The sequence below is a fragment of the Perognathus longimembris genome, chromosome 11, assembly GCF_023159225.1.
Source record: "Perognathus longimembris pacificus isolate PPM17 chromosome 11, ASM2315922v1, whole genome shotgun sequence".
NCBI lineage: Eukaryota > Metazoa > Chordata > Mammalia > Rodentia > Heteromyidae > Perognathus > Perognathus longimembris.
The window spans coordinates 38,485,164-38,501,459 of NC_063171.1; the positions used below are offsets into that span (position 1 = coordinate 38,485,164).

The 16,296-nt window shown below is 42.4% G+C and overlaps 1 protein-coding gene across 1 annotated transcript; it reads left to right on the forward strand.

Moving 5' to 3' along the window:
- Positions 1-4,211: 4,211 nt before the first annotated feature.
- On the forward strand, positions 4,212-13,412 carry LOC125359872 (Fc receptor-like protein 1). Its single transcript, XM_048357740.1, has 9 exons — positions 4,212-4,308; positions 6,685-6,705; positions 8,253-8,540; positions 8,699-8,977; positions 9,290-9,406; positions 10,355-10,379; positions 11,766-11,848; positions 12,060-12,131; positions 12,748-13,412. The coding sequence occupies exons 1-9, from the start codon at positions 4,278-4,280 to the stop codon at positions 12,831-12,833; spliced, it is 1,002 nt and encodes a 333-aa protein (XP_048213697.1). The 5' UTR covers positions 4,212-4,277; the 3' UTR covers positions 12,834-13,412.
- The last annotated feature ends 2,884 nt before the right edge of the window (positions 13,413-16,296 follow it).

The following is a 16,296-nucleotide window of genomic DNA, read 5'->3' on the forward strand; positions in this document are numbered from 1 at the left end:
AAAAAGATATTTTATCTTCTGGCTTTTCCAATAAAATATATTTGTTTACCATCCCTGGCAACAAAGTTGGGATTCAAAACAGGAATCTCATAAGTGCATTTTAAAGTATCCAGTTAAAAAATATTTTTTCTGGGGAAAGGTCAAGAGAGAGGCAGAGTGGTTGAGGAGAGATATCGTTGTGCTTCATGCCAATCAAAGTATCATTTTTCCCTTTACCAATACAGACTGTGAAGACTGTAAACCTCAGGTAAGTCAAATTGGTACTGAGAGAATTGGAATTTAATTGTAACAATTGGTAATTTTAGATTCTGGGCTAAATTGATACTAAATGGATAGTTATACTCTAGCTAGATTTATGTTGTTTAGTATATCTCACAAAATTGCCTCCAACCAAAAGAACTTCAACCAGTTTACTTGTTTTAAGTGAACAAAGTAATAATCTGTCCATCTTTGGCAAAACTGACTGGATAAGTTGTTAATGATGCATAAATTAACATTGAATTTATAAAACCGTGTGTGTGTTTGTGTGTTTATGTGTGCGTGTGTGTGTGTGTGTGTGTGTGTGTGTGTGTGTGTGTGTGTATCTAAAAGCACAAGGACCAGGGCCAGGAACAGAGGCTTCACTCCAAGATATTGCTCTTGAATAGCCTTCATTCAAGCTATTCTACAAAAAGTGCCATTTAAAGTTCATCATCTCTACATTAAAACACAGCTCTGTCAAAGACCTCATGAAGGTGGGCTGTAAAAGACAAGTAATTCAGCAACGACAGTTAGTCAGTGTTTTCCGTTGGAAAGGCAGTCTTCAACTTCACTACCTGGTCAACTTCCAGTCCCTCTCAGTGGCTTTACTATGTCATTTTAATCAGGTTACATGCAAACTTGCTTAAATCCTTTAGAGAGTTTTCTGTTGTACATAAGTTAAGCACAAAATTGTTACTTTGAGTTACAAGGATGCACATAACCTGGCCCCTACTTACTCTCTAATCTTATTTTTTGTTTGTTTGTTATTATTGCTGTCTTGAGGTATTTGAATTTGAACATAGGGCCTTGCCACTCTACCACTTGAACTATGTCCCAGCTATTTTCTGCTTTAGTTATTTTTAGGGGTAGGGTCATGTTTTGGGGGGGGATTTTGCTCAGGCTTGCCTGGACCTAAATCTTTCTACCTATACCTTCTAGGTGGTTGGAATTACAGACACTTGCCACCCTGACCAACTTGTTAATTTTTTGCTTGGGTTGGCCTTAAACTTCAGTCCTCTCAGTCTCTGCCTCTCAAGGGCCTGAGATTACAGGCATCCACTGCCATGTCTAGCCTTTTTTTTTTTTTTTTTGGCCAGTCCTGGGGCTTGGACTCAGGGCCTGAGCACTGTCCCTGGCTTCTTTTTACTCAAGGCTAGCACTCTGCCACTTGAGCCACAGTGCCACTTCTGGCCATTTTCTGTATATGTGGTGCTGGGGAATTGAACCCATGGCCTCATGTATACGAGGCAAGCACTCTGGCCACTAGGCCATATCCCCAGCCCTCCATGTCTAGACTTACTCTCCAAACATCTCATACAAACAGACCTTTCTCTATTACATTTTGTTTTACTGTGCCTCATAGATGCTGTGTATTTTGCACATTCAATGCTTGTAACAACACAGCATTGAGTTTGGGCTTCATTTTCCCAGTAGTCAAGTGCTTTCTTTTTAATCAAATTTTTTTCTTTTTAGCAATATAATATTCTTTTTATTAAGATGTGTGAATTTTTAAAAACATAGTGTTAGGATACTTAATACATTAGAATATAATATATTTATAATTTTTGCATACACCAGGAAACCAAAACCTTAATATGACTCACTTTGTTGTGATATTTTCTCTATGGCTGTGGTCTTCAACCCACATATGTACTATTTCCAAAGCATGGTCTTAGTGCTCATTTCAGCACACACATCAATTTCCATCCTTTCCTCAGCATAGCAAATTTACTAACCTGTGCTAAGTCTTCCACAGGAATGGGTTTGAGCGAGTAAAACAGTTTGGACATGTCAAGTTTGATATGTATGAAACCTCCATGCAGAGATGCTCATGAAATGTTTAGAGAGAAGTCTGGTCTTAGAGATATAATCTAGTAAACCGTTGCACATGTGTGGAAATCAAAGCGCTTCAGTGATAAGAAAAAAATTGATACTGAAACATAGAGGTGGTCCAAGGACTAAGGCCCCCAGGGTATCACAACATTTGGCTTGGAGCTCCTGAATGAAGGCAGATTCTCTATTGGGTGGTTATTCAGGAAACTCTTGTAAGGAGGCTGAGATATGAGGATCAAGATTTGAAGTCAGCCTGGGCAGAAAAATCTGTGAGATTCTTATTTCCAATTAACCAGGAAAAAAAAAAAAAGAAAACAAAACTGGAAGTGAAGGTGTGACTCAAGTGGTAAATCACTAACCTTGAGTGAAAAAGCCAAGCAAGAATACAAAGCTCTGAGTATAATCCCTAGTACCAATGCGCATGGGTGCGCGCACAAACACACACACACACACACAAAGAGAGAAAGAAAGGAAGGATGAAGGAAAGAAGGAAGGAAGGAATAGAGGGAAGGAGGGAGGGAGGAAAGGAGGAAGGAAGAAGGAAGGAAAGAAGGAAGGAAAGAAAGAAGGAAGGAAGGGAGGGAGGAAGGAAGGAAGGAAAGAAGGAAGGAAGGAAGGAAGGAAGGAAGGAAGGAAGGAAGGAAGGAAGGAAGGAAGGAAGGAAAAAAATGTCTTATCTTTCCATTTATGGGAAACTGTAGAAAAGGCAAATCAAATCAATAATAACAGAAAGCAGATCAATGGTTGCACAGTTCTGGGAAGTTTGGGGGGCTAGGAAAGGGTAAACACACACACACGCACACGCACACACACACACACACACCATGTTGCAATAATAGAAATGTTTTTGATCGTGACTGTGATTGCATTTACATTATTAGTGTGTCCCTTTGTCAACCATCATTATACTTCTATACTTACAATGGATTCACTACAGCGAATGGTAATTATACCCAAGAAGCTGATTTTTTTTAAGTAGTTTTGAATCTGAAGAAGTAGAGAGGGCACTGGAGCAGGGAGCACGTGAATACAAGAAATGAGATGTGAAACACACCATGTATGTGAAAGTTCTTTATAGCCTAGGCTTAGAAGGCTTCACTTTCCCAAGAAGGAAAATTTTCTTTCTTTGTCTTAAAACATTAAACTTGACAAACACCTCTGTGTACATCTTCCAGCCTGATAAGCAAAGTTAAGGGCACATCTATCTCCTTTCCAGCAATTTCTCCTGGGGCTGTTAACCTAGATCCCAGCATTCCTTTCTTTTTTTTCTCTCTCTCTCTCCAGTTTTGCACATCCTTGATGACACCTTTCTTTTCTGTCTTACTCTTTGGACTTGATACCTGGACTCTGATGTCAGTACTGGAAATCACCTTTCTGTGTACCCTAACAGCCTAGCTTCCAAACATTTGTCTTGCTATCCATACTCCTAGATACTGAAAGATTATAGAATTTTAAAAATCAAGATAGCTTGTTCTCTTCTAACTCATAATCTGAATTATATGCCAGCTTTGGGTGGCAAGAACTAGTAGCCCTAGTGTACTAAAGAGAGCAATGGGAGCGATAAGGATTCTGATTTCCTTCTCCTTTCCACTCAGTCATCTCTTACATTAATGGTGTGTGTGTGTGTGTGTGTGTGTGTGTGTGTGTGTGTGCACGCGCATGCCCATGTGAGAGAAAATACAGTATCTGTCTTTTGTAGTTTGGCTTATTTTACTTAATATGATCATATCCAGTTCCATCCATTTTTCTGCAAGCAACATAATTTAATTTCTTTTTAAGGCTGAATATTACTCCACTGTGTATACATACCACATGTTCTTTATTCATCTGTTGAGAGCTACATGAGCATATTTCATAGCTTGGCTATTGTGTGTAGCTGTCTCCACTGAACACTGGCTTAATATTCCAGAGAGATCTTGAGTTCTTAAAGAAAATCCACACAAACAGATATGTATGTATTTAATCTATAAACTGTGACTTGAACTAAACTATAAAAAGGACTATGGGTCAACACTGGAGAAATAATCAAGACTGACACTGGGGGAAGCTTATTTCTCTTCTCTTTTGGTAAACTTGTACTGAAGGGTAATTTCCGGTCCTGACTTCCTCAAACCTGTTTGAGGTCAATCTGAGGTGGAGTATTATTAGCGTCATTTTCTTCTTTTTGTTGATGAGAGACATCTTCATTAACGATTCCTGACCTCATGCTGCTGAGGCTCTTGCTGTTGATCTGTGGTAAGTTAGACAACTCGGCGTGGGGTCTCGGAGGCTGTCACACTGGGCTTCTACTTCCTGGATAGTTGCAGGGTTGGGGGTGGGGGGGGGGACTTCTCATGGCTCAAATTCTACCCGGTGCTTCTCAGCAATGCTCAGATCTCTACTTGCAACTGAGGGCTCAGAGTTAGGCAGAAAGTGTTAGATACAGAAATAGATATCCAGATTTTTGGGGAAAAAAAATCTATCTTTTCAGTTTTTCTCTCAGAGGAATTACTCATGGCCTACCTTCCTTGCCAGCATGGATTCTATCTTTGTTCTTGATGTTTTCAGCAGCCACACCAAAAACTTATACAACAAATTGGCCTTTCAGTTCCTTGCTTTTCTTACTGTCAGCATTCTTTCTTTCTTTCTCTCTCTTTTTCTTTGAATTCCCATCCCTACTGTCACAACTTAGAACCTATTGCCTCTTTGTTTTTAGCCTCCCTCCCCACTCTATTGTATTTTTAGCGTAGTTTCTCTATCACCCTGTTTTCAAAGTGTCTTCGGCTCCCTAGGATTACATTTCTGTTATCCATCATTATACACCATGTGCTCACTTCTCACCATGTACAGCTCAGGTGCTGCAATCTATCACCAGCACAAGGCCCCGTAGCATACTTTCATTTCTCTTCCTCTACTGCACTGTCCTGCGAAACACATTTTTCTACATGCTTTATATCTGTGCCTATGCAGCTGAATGGGACCTTAAGCACAAGGGGCAGCCCTGCTGTCTTATCTCCACTTAATGTGAGCCTCCGAATGTTAGGCGGCCATGAACACTACCAGGCAGTCTTCCAGCGCCTTCACTTTCCTGTTCTTATACTCCTGATGGCCACTATTTCATGCTTTCCTCTTTCATCTCAGACTTACCCTTTGTACTCAAAATTTATAACCCTGCTTTACATTTCGTTCTAGAGAAAAAAATCAACCACGAGAAAATTGCCTCATATTTCTACTGCTGTAGCTACCAACCCACTCACCTCTGCATTCACACACTCCGCCTTCTCCCCCCACTGCCCATGAATGGGTCATCCCTTATCTTATCAAGAACAGGGCTCTCTACTTGGACATTGAGTCCAAGACTCTTTTTATTCCCCATGCACCCTTGTGGAGTGTGTGTGTGTGTGTGTGTGTGTGTGTGTGTGTGTGTGTGTGTACCAGAGCTTTAATTTAGGGCCTTGTGCTCTTGCATGGATTTTTCACTCAAGGATGATACTCCACTTTTGGCTTTTTGGTGGTTAATTGGAGGTAAGAATCTCACAGACTTTTCTTCCTGGGCTAGGTTCAGACCTTGATCCTCAGATCTCAGCCTCCTGAGTAACTACAATTACAGAAGCAAGTCACTGGCTCCTGGTCCCCTTTTAAATCATTTACAATGTGTTTGTTTATTTTTTCAAAATTAAAATGTTCCTCCATCTTAGATTATTTCCACAAACACACTATATCTTTTATCTTAAAAGAAACATGACTTGATGGTCTCCTCTTCTCACACCATCTTTATTATTAAGATAATGAGACAATCTTTATTGGATGCCAAGTACATTTTAGGCCAAGTGCTTATAGGTTATCAATTCATTTAATCCTCACAAAACTTTGAAAAGTGTTCCTTGATGAGGTAGGTACTACTCTCTCCACCTCACAGAAAAGGAAACTAAGCACAGAGAAAAGGAATTTTTTTTCCTCTTGTTAGAGGAAGAGTGAAGATCAGAATCTCCTCCATATAGGTATAAAGTCTGCATTTCCCTGGAATTTTCCCTTTTTGACAATAGTACCAATATTGACAATATTACCATAGATTCTTGGAATAGGACAGAATATTTAGTGATACCTGTATTCATTCTCTAGATCCAAGCTTTCTCTGATCTAAAGTTGATCATGAGATGTACCTACCTTACCTGGCTCTATTGTTATCACAAGGCACTGAGTTCAGAGTTGGATCATCAAGGCTTTTTGAGAGATGAGATGGAAATGGCACTAGGGTCTGGAAGAGACAGCTGCTAAGAGCAGAAACTCCATCTCCTAATCGTAGATGGCAAAAGCGATTGGAAATTACTTTGTGATCATAGAAAAAAACCACGTGCTCTGTGAACAGGTGTTGTGTGGAAGGTGTGGAATATAAGGAAAGGAACAGAGAGGATGAACGAAGGAAGGCAGGAGGGCAGGGAAGGAAGCAATGATGGAAAAGGTGAGAGGGAGGTGGGAGGGAAAGAAAATGAGAGATGAGGAAGGTAGAGACCTGGAGAGGGCATGAGAGTAGGAAGGCATCGTGTTTGAAGACCTCTCTAAGGAGTCAAACTTTGAGGGCCCATGGTACTTTAGGTGCTCTGTACTGATCTGTACCATATTCTCTTCCAGCTCCACTCTCTGAACCTGCAGGTGAGTTGCTCTTTCCTGTCTTTGCCACAGTCTGTATTTTGTCACTTGGGTCAGCACAGGAGGCCTATTGATGACTGAATAGACACAGCTGGTGGTAGGTATTAAATTGTGCACACAGGGGCTGGGAATATGGCCTAGTGGCAAGAGGGCTTGCCTCATATACATGAAGCCCTGGGTTCAATTCCTCTGCACCACATATATAGAAAACGGCCAGAAGTGGGGCTGTGGCTCAAGTGGCAGAGTTCTAGCCTTGAGCAAAAAGAAGCCAGGGACAGTGCTCAGGCCCTGAGTCCGAGCACCAGGACTGGCAATCAATCAATCAAGCAAGCAAGCAAGCACACAGCAGTGACTCCCACTGGCTCTGGGCTGCTCTCCCTGTGTCTTCTCTGCTGGGTGATCATGGATTTTCTACCTTCTCCAGAATAGTCTTATTTCTGGGAAGCCTCAGCATAGGTAGGGGATTATTTGCACCCAGAGGATGAAGTTGCCAAAGTCCCCCATGTTCTCCTGAGTTGGACGACAGGGGAAACACTCCAGCCGTGGAGTTCAGCACTACCACAGGTCCTCATGCTACATGTGAAGTGAAGCAGTATTGTTGACTCTATTGTTGGCCTATTTTAGCTCCACATTGAAGCCACAGCTGTGACCTTAGCACATCTTCCTCCTCAGATTCATGTGTATGCAAATCGACTTCATTATCTGGGTTCTGGTTCAGTCTTTATCCAGAGAAGAACAGCAGGAAACTCTCACAACACACCATGAAGAATCAATCTCTAGCTAAAACACATTCAACCCTATTCAAATGGCTTTCTTGTAGGCAAAATATTAACCACTGAAAGAGGTTGATCTGCCTTCCTCTCCCCTCAAGAACACAGGAACATAATTTCTCATGACTAGGCCAAAATCAACACAGCCTTCAGTGTTTCTCATGATGCTTGTGTGAGTATAACTCAGCCCTGTGATGACACTATATATGCCTTGAGCTTGGTCTCTCCTTTACCTCTAAGCCCAGGTTCCCAATCCTAGCTCAAACAGAAACACAAAGCCACATCAAAGATGAGGAAACCATTCTGAAGAAAGGTTTACATGCCATTTGTATGCTTTCCTCTGCTAAACTTCACATATGTGGTTTAATTGAAACTTCTGACAACAGGAGATAACCAAAACATTATCTAATTACAGGATCTGAGAGAAGTTAAGTAATTTGATCTAGGATACAGAGTTAGGACAGCTTTTCCCTTCAAGCGGTTTAATTTATGATTTGGACTTGTAATCATGATACTGATGTGCTTTGAAAAGAAAAGAAAAAAGCTTGAGGATCAGAGTCATGGGAGAGACATTGTCCTAAGACAGGAGATGACTTCACATTCTTGTGGTATTATTGTGGTGTCTTTAAAAAAATAACCATCAACTCATCAGGCTGATTCCAAAGTTATGTAAGTCATTGACTTTGCCAGCAGCTTTTGCTCTCAGGATTTTCATAATGAATTTTTACTATCTTAAACTCCTTCCTCAGGAAGCCTTACATTTACCTTGTGTTCCTGCAGGAGTGCCTGTCTCTGATGTGAGCTTGGAGACTCAGCCCCCAGGGGGCTGGGTGACAGAGGGAGACAAGCTGGTCCTCATCTGCTTGGTTGCTAATGGCACCGGAAATATCACCTTCTTCTGGTACAGAGGGGCTCTGGGTGTAAACCTGGAAACAAAGACCCAACATTCACGGACAGCGCGGTATGAGATCCTCACTGTGAGGGAAAGTGATGCTGAGCTGTATTTCTGTACAGCAGACAATGGCCATGGCCCCAGTTTTAGTGGGCTGGTGCCCATCACAGTCAGAAGTAAGTGATGCTTTTGGCTAGCATGCCTCACACTTGTCTCCACATTCCCCTGGGCTACCATGAGGAAATCCCGTGGGGTTGAACAACGGAGAACAGCAGGAATTATGGTCTATTGCAACATCAGAGACCCATTCCTGACACTCCACTGTTTCTTTCAGTCCCAGTATCCCGCCCTGTCCTTATCCTCAGCATCCCTGATGGCCAGGCCATGGTGGGGCATATGGTGGAGCTTCATTGTGAGACCCTGAGAGGCTCTCCTCCAATCTGGTACCGTTATTATCATGAAGACGTTGTTGTGTGGAGCAGCTTGGTCCAGTCTGGGGGAGGAGCATCCTTCAACTTCTCTCTGAGTGCAGGACATTCTGGAAACTACTCCTGTGAAGCTGACAATGGCCCTGGTGCCCAGCGCAGTGAGGTGGTGACTCTCTACGTCACAGGTACAGCTGAGCCTATGGTACTTTCTGGGTCAGTGTCTGATTGCATACTTGGAGAGGCTAGGTACTTCCGGTGGTGTGCTATCAAAGACAGGGCTTTCTGTGGGTGGTGCAGTCACAAGATGATGTGTCTGAGGGGCAAGGAGGACACAGAGGTTGGGTGTTGCCCTTCTTTGATGAGCTGATGATCCCTAAATAAATAAGGAAATACCTCCGGAGGAAGGACGTCTTTAAGTCTGGCCCACATCCAAGATGTCTGTTCTCCAAGTCCCAATCTCTATGCATGGCAGGTCACGCATAGGTCTCTTTCCTCAGTGCCTGTGGAGGGCAGAATGGATCACTTCCCTTCAGGAGTCATTGAGGGGACACTCGGCAGCCTCGGGCCCATCACTGGGGCCCTATTACTTTGCTACTGGCTCAAGAGAAAAATAGGTAAGTAATTACAGAGTTTGGCATGTTGCTGCTGTGATCTGGGTGTTCACTGCAGTAGACCGTGGCATGTGGACAGTGAAGAGTCAATGTGTGTCTTTAGCCATCTCACCTGCTGATTTGCACTCACACCCCTGCAGCCTACTAATGAACTTAATGAAGAACTTTTGGCAAAGTTCCTTCTCAGCAGAGGCTCCTGATATCTTGCTCTCCTGTGATTTAGTTTTATATAAAAATGTAACACTTCAAAATAATCATCCGCTGGAAGTTTAATGCACAAGGCCTCATCCACCTTAGGGACCAGAAGCAACCTCCTACATCCGTGGGTTCTCATCATTGCCGATCATTCTCACTTTGCAGCTAAAAATGTCATTTTCTCCAGGAAGTTTCACCTGGGGACACGGCCTACAGTGGGTTTCTTCTCTTATGAATCCCAGCTTTTTTAGCTTCCCATTTTATCCCAGTCCCCTAAGTGCGTATTCATTCATAGATTTAACATTGATCTGTTCACTGAGCAAGTTAAAGACGGGGCAAGAGAGGACACCAAAAAGCTATCATTGAAATGGCAAGCTTTTCTGGCATCTTTGGGCACCCCACCCCACCTATGATGTGACTGGTCTGTGGCAGCCCAGGCCTCTGAGAATTTTGGTAGCTTTTCAGTATTGGGTGGTCTGGTTACAAAACTTACAATATATAGTAGACATGGAGGTTCAGAGACTTGGGTTCAAACTCTACCTCTGCTCTTATACTGGCTGTAGGAGTCCAATTTAACTATTTTGGACCTGAATCGCCTTGTTTTTGAAATGCAGGCCCTGTCCATAACATCAGGATGTTCTGTGGGCACCATAGTGGGCAACAGGGGAGGCAAATCACTGCCCAGGGGGCGGGCATGGAAACACAGAGAAGGAGAGCTCCTCTGCTGACATGTACACCCATTTGTTTGCCTTCCAGGAAGACGCTCAGAGGATCCAGTCAGGTAAAGGCCCTGCTTTCTCCTTAGGTATTGATAACAAAAAAAAACTAACAACAACAAATCTTTTTAAAAATTCAAATTGTCCTTTCTCATGTGTTTTCCCTGTCATCTCATTCCTAAAACTCATTCATGAGTTTTCCCACTGGCAACCTTGAAACTCAGCTGATAAAGAACTGAAGTTCTTTAGTAGGTTCTTCTTTCAGAATTCATATAGTAACTACTTAATTTAAATCATTCCATTGTTTTTCCTGTCGATCCCCTTCAATACATTTGTAGACAAAGAAGTTACATGGCTTTGATCAAGACCCTATATTCACTCACCCACTCATTTATTCATCCATTAATTAACTCAAGCAGTTAGCCACTATCTGTAAGTCATTCTGTCAACTTCTGGGAAGTGTGAATGTATGGAAAGATCTCGAGAGTCTCAAAGTGTTTTAGGGAAGGTAAGGCAAATACACATCTCTGACATATAAGTCAAAGAATAATAAACATATTGAAATAATGCTGCTGAAATTCTCTAGATGTTTAGAGGAGGAAAACATTTCTAAAATATTTCCATCAAGGACACCAATGTTGAGCTGATCCATTTTAATAGCAAGTTATTGTTTATGTCAACAATAAACAATTTTTTCCCCCAAATCAGAGAAGCACTGTGGTGGCCAGTTTCATTTTCTTCTGACCTTTCCTGAAGTTGCTTGTTCTGATTAGCCCACCTATTTCTCCATGTTTCTTTGGCATTTATTGAGCCTGTAGGATATGAATGGCCCTGTTCTGGGTTTGGACAATAAGGTTCATTGTGAAACAGTAGGCCAAGGCCTTACACTTATGGGTTATATACATTAGGATAACATTCAGTGTCCCATTCAGGCTGTGTGCAGCTATGTTTCCAGCTGCTAATTCTTCCATGGATTAGCATTCTGCTCAGAACCCTTTTGAACATGTCTTTCACTATCTCATGTAGTCATATCTGGGGGAACCAACCTGGAATGCTAGCCCAGACAGAATTCCCTTCCTTCCTTCCTTCCTTCCTTGCTTCCTTCCTTCCTTGCTTCCTTCCTTCCTTCCTCCCTCCCTTCCTTCCTTCCTCCTTCCCTCTCTCCCTCCCTCTTTTCCTTTCTTCCCTTCTCTCCCCCTCTATTTCTCTCTCTCCTTTGTGCCAGCATGAGGGGTTGGCCTCCCATTGGCTCAGCCTGAGTACTCACAGCTGACACTTGAGCCATACCTCCAGTTTGACATTTAGTTGGTTAATTGGAAGTAGAGTCTCAAGGTCTTTCCTGCTCATGCTAGTTTTGCAAATCCATCCTCCAATCTCAGCCTCTTGAGTAGGTAAAATTTTCAATGTGGGTGTTGGCCCCCAGCTAATAGCACACATTTCTGTGTTTTCAGGAGTCCTTCCAGCCCAGTATCCCAAGAACCCAGCCACCTCAACTCACATGCTACAGGACAGCTAGAGCCTCTATATGAAAATGGTGAGGCTCCCCAAATGACCTGGGCCAAGTGGGGACCGCAAGCTGGAGAAGAGGGCCACTCTGCTCACCAAACCTCATCCTATCATGCCTCAATCTTCTCTGCATACGAATGACTTATCTGCCTTCATGGCTGTGTTAGGTGGTGGCATGGGGTAAGCTAAGTGACAGGAAGAAGGGATTCTATCATGACGTGACCTTTCTTCTCTTTTAGTGAATATTGTGAGTGGGGATGAGGTCTATTCATTGGTGTACCAAATCCAGCAGGAACAGGAACCAGCAACAGGTGAGGTGTGTGTGTGTGTGTGTGTGTGTGTGTGTGTGTGTGTGTGTGTGAGAGAGAGAGAGAGAGAGAGAGAGAGAGAGAGAGAGAGAGAGAGATTTGCCTTTTGTCTTTCCTGAAACCAAGAGGACAGTCAATGGCTGTGCATCACCATAGGGCAACCATACGCAGTGTTGCAGTGTTGGCCTCTGTCCTTGGTGCTGACTGGGACACCATCACTGGGTCTGCTTGGAGCCAAGCCTTTGTTCTGGAATCTGCCTCATGAAGATCCCAGTGCTCATGCTTCCCTGGCCTCCTCCATGCCTCATATAGTCTGCTATACATGGCAGCCTCAGAGAGGGAAGTGTCAGCCTGCCTTCTTCGAAGAGTCCAATCCACTCCTTGTACCTCATCATGACTGTCTGGTTATTGTTATTGTTGGCAGGCCCTGGAAAGCTGAGATGCAGGAAAGCATCTCCTGTATAGGATAGGGCCCAATTACCACTCCAATTTTTCTTGAATATCAAGGCCATCATACTTGTGATAGAAAAGCAGGACATGAGAAACAGATGGGGAGAGGTAGAAGTCTTTATTCACTGGCAGTGAGTGTGATCTCCCAGCCCTGCTTTGTCCTCCCCAGGTGAGCATCCCAGGACATATGTGGACATCTATTCTAGGCCGAGGAAGGCCAATGTAGTGGATGTGGACTATGATGACACTATGTGATGTTCTGGAAGATTCTCCTCTTTGAAAACCATCCCTGATTTTGAACATCAGACCCAAGATCACCTTCCAAGATCCCAGGGAGTCAGCTTTCTGGAACACCTCTCCTATGAGGTGCTTTTCTCCATGAGATGATTCCTTCATTTATTGTGAAGTTGGCGCAAGCCCTGAAGAAATAACTGCCCATGAGAACCAACTTAGATGCAGGAGTGACTCACACCCACTCCCTGTTAATTTCTGCCCCTCAACTACTGAATAATGCATGTTTTGGCCATTTCTCCATAGTACTGGATGCAAAAGTTCTGGTCCAACTTTTTCTTTGTTTGGCTTTTGTTTTGTGCTAGTATTGGGACTTAACCTTAGGGCCTTGTATTCTCTCACTTGGCTTTTTTAATCAAGGCTGGCGTTCTACCCCTTGAGCCACACTTTCATTTCCTTAATTCACTTTGTATTTATAGTGACTTTTAAAATATAGACTAATTTTTATGCAGATAAAGTCATGTTTTTCCCATCTCGACTTCTGATTTGTCTTTCAGTTATCTTCCATCTGACCATAGTTCCATTATATAAAACTATTCTTTATGATTTCATAAGATTTGTTCTATAGTCACTGAAACAGTATGAAATATGTTTGGTGTGAGGAAAAGATCTACTCTTACTGTTTTTGTTTCTATATTTATATGTTTATTTTTGAAGTAAAAATATGAGATAAAAGCACACTTTACTTTTTCAAACCTATATAAATCATGTATTATTTATTAAATATTCCATTCTTTCCTCCTTCATTTTCATGCTGCCATATCTCATATAAGTTAGACATGACTGTTTTTGGACTTTTAATTGTATAGATTGTTCTGCTGTGCATCCTCTAACATAAACCACTTCAACCACGTTTGCCTCAGTGTTACAAGAAAGGGGATGGGTGCCAAATCAAGAATCCTGTGCCTTAAATACTCTTCCTCTTGGCAGGCACGCTCAACCCCTCCTTCCCCCCCCCCCCACCCACTTTGGTTGCATTTTTCTGAACTCAGTGCTCTCCCTTGGCTTTTTCACTCATGGCTAGTGCTCTGCCACTTGAGTCATGCTTCTAATTCTGATTTTTTTGCTGGTTGATTGGAGATAAGAGTCTCAGGATCTGTCTTCCAGGGCTGGCTTCAACCTTGATTCTCAGATTCCAGTCTCCTGAGTAGCTAGAAGAAAAGGCATGTGCCACTGGCACCTGGCTTTCTTTAGTTGGATTCTTATGCACTGAGTTTCTTTTTCTGGGCCAATCTGATTTTCTTTTCTGTTTTTGTTTTCTATATTTTATATTTTGCCTGCTATCTCTTATAGTTGGAGCTGGGGAAGGGGTACTGAAGGGTGACCACTGGGGCACTGTGTGACAGAAGGGTAAACACCCACTTACCTCAGTGCTTAAACCCATTTACCTTAGTACTTACATTAAACCTAGCCCTAACTTCTCACATGCCACTCCTTATTTGTTAATAATTTTTCAAAATGAACTTACACTTGAGAGTGCTATCTGACAGAGTCTGCGAGTTCATTTGTCTAAAAAAAAATTCAGAAGTAACATTGGAGACTGATAGCTTAGATCTGAACTTAATAGTTTGAACACTGTTAGTCTATGGCCTTTCTGGCTTCTATTGTTACCTTTAGATAGTCTAGTATGGTGTACTTATAATTTAACAATTGTTACATCCTCCCTCTTTGTCATTATGTAATTACTTTCTTCTCTCTCTCTTTCTCTCTCTCTCTTTCTCTCTTCCTCCCTGTTCCCCCCACTCTCTCTTTCTTTCAGAGGGTTTGCAGCAAGTCTGTTGGTTTACCTCAGTGGTGAAAGGTGCTACTGTTCTCTGCAGAGTGGCTGCTAGAGACCATGATTGCCCCTGAGGTTCGGCTGATTTTGCTAGCTCTGTGTCCTTCTTCTTTGTTCCTAGTTGCCTCTAGATGGCTCAGATATGATAGCTTCTCCAAAAATTGTTTCTGTAGCTATTCTCCATTTTTTTTACCCTACTGTGTGTTTCAGGTTTTAAAAATAGACTTTACAATCTTCCCAAAGCTATTAGTATTCATGGATAATGGTTTTAAGCATACTTTCTGTTGCCATAACAACACCTGAGCGTGAGAAATACAAAGGTTTATTTTGGATTGTGTTTCTGAAGTCCAAGAGCATGGGGCTTGCATTTACTTGGCTTCTGGTTAGGGCCTTGTGTGTCTCCACATGAAGCAGAACAATGGAAGGACAGTGGGGTGCATGTGGAAGGGAGATCACAGAAAGCGGGATAAAGAAAAGAAGCAGCACACTTGCTTTATAGCCACCCACTTTCCTGGTAACTGATACAGCCTCGAGTGGATGAGAAGTTACTGTCTAGAGAAAGGCATTATTCCTTCTTAATTACATAACCATCTGCCAGCACTTATCATCAGCTTCCCTGACCTTCCAGCAGGGGTGCGTTGAATAGTGAACTTCAGCATGGATTTTGAGGGGACAAACAATATCCTTGCCATATAATTGCCTTAACATTTTTTGATGGGAGGATGATTGCTGATCTCTCTTCTTACTGTGAGTTTATTTGTCTAAATTCTGAAGTATAACTTAAGACTGATAGCTTAGCTCTGAACCTAATAGTTTGAATACTGTTATCCTATGGCATTTTGGGCTTCTATTGTAACCTTTAGATAGTCTGGTGTGCTTATAACTTAATACTATCAATGGTTGCATCCTCTTGATGAGTTGACTTCTTTGTCATTATGTAATTAACTTTCTTGGTTAGGAGATTTTGTTTTTGTTACTTGGGTTTCTGATTGTGCCCTTTTCAAAAGTCATTTTGTAGGTCTGGGAATATGACCTAGTGGTAAAATGCTTGCCTCGCACACATGAAGCCCTGGGTTTGATTCCTCAGCACCACATATATAGAAAAAGCCAGAAGTGGCGCTGTGGCTCAAGTGGTAGAGTGCGAGCCTTGAGCAAAAAGAAGCCAGGGACAGTGCTCAGGTTCAAGCCCCAGGACTGGCAAAAGAAACAAAGGAACAAAAAAAGTCATTTAGCACATGTGTCTTCTAAGCCCTGGAAATAGCCATTGGCCCAGGACCAATTTTTATAGTAATAGTTATTTCAGGGAACACCTTCTGTTCTCTTCAGAGCACATATGAAGACATCACCTTCTTTATGTCTTTGCTATCTATATTTCCCTGCCACCCAGCACCAACCACTGTTTGCAGTAGATCCCTCCCCATCCTCAAATAACCACTCACTGGATAAAAGGAAATCTTTGGAGTGTTCATATTACATACATGACTTTAGTTTCAAGCTTCTGCCTTTTGCAGACCCAGGGTTTTATCTTCTGGCTCCTCATGATGACTTTCAAGGGTAAGTAACAGCTGGCCTGGGCCATAGGAAGTGCAATAAATCATTTGGTACATGACAAGACAGGCACATATTTTTCTTATCGGCTTCCACAGCCAC

Coding starts and splice junctions, on each gene's coding strand:
- LOC125359872 (XM_048357740.1), top strand. CDS start 4,278: ATGCTGCTGAGGCTCTTGCTGTTGATCTGTG. Junction 8,978..9,289: donor GGTGACTCTCTACGTCACAG/GTACAGCTGAGC, acceptor CTCTTTCCTCAG/TGCCTGTGGAGGGCAGAATG. Junction 12,132..12,747: donor GGAACAGGAACCAGCAACAG/GTGAGGTGTGTG, acceptor TGTCCTCCCCAG/GTGAGCATCCCAGGACATAT.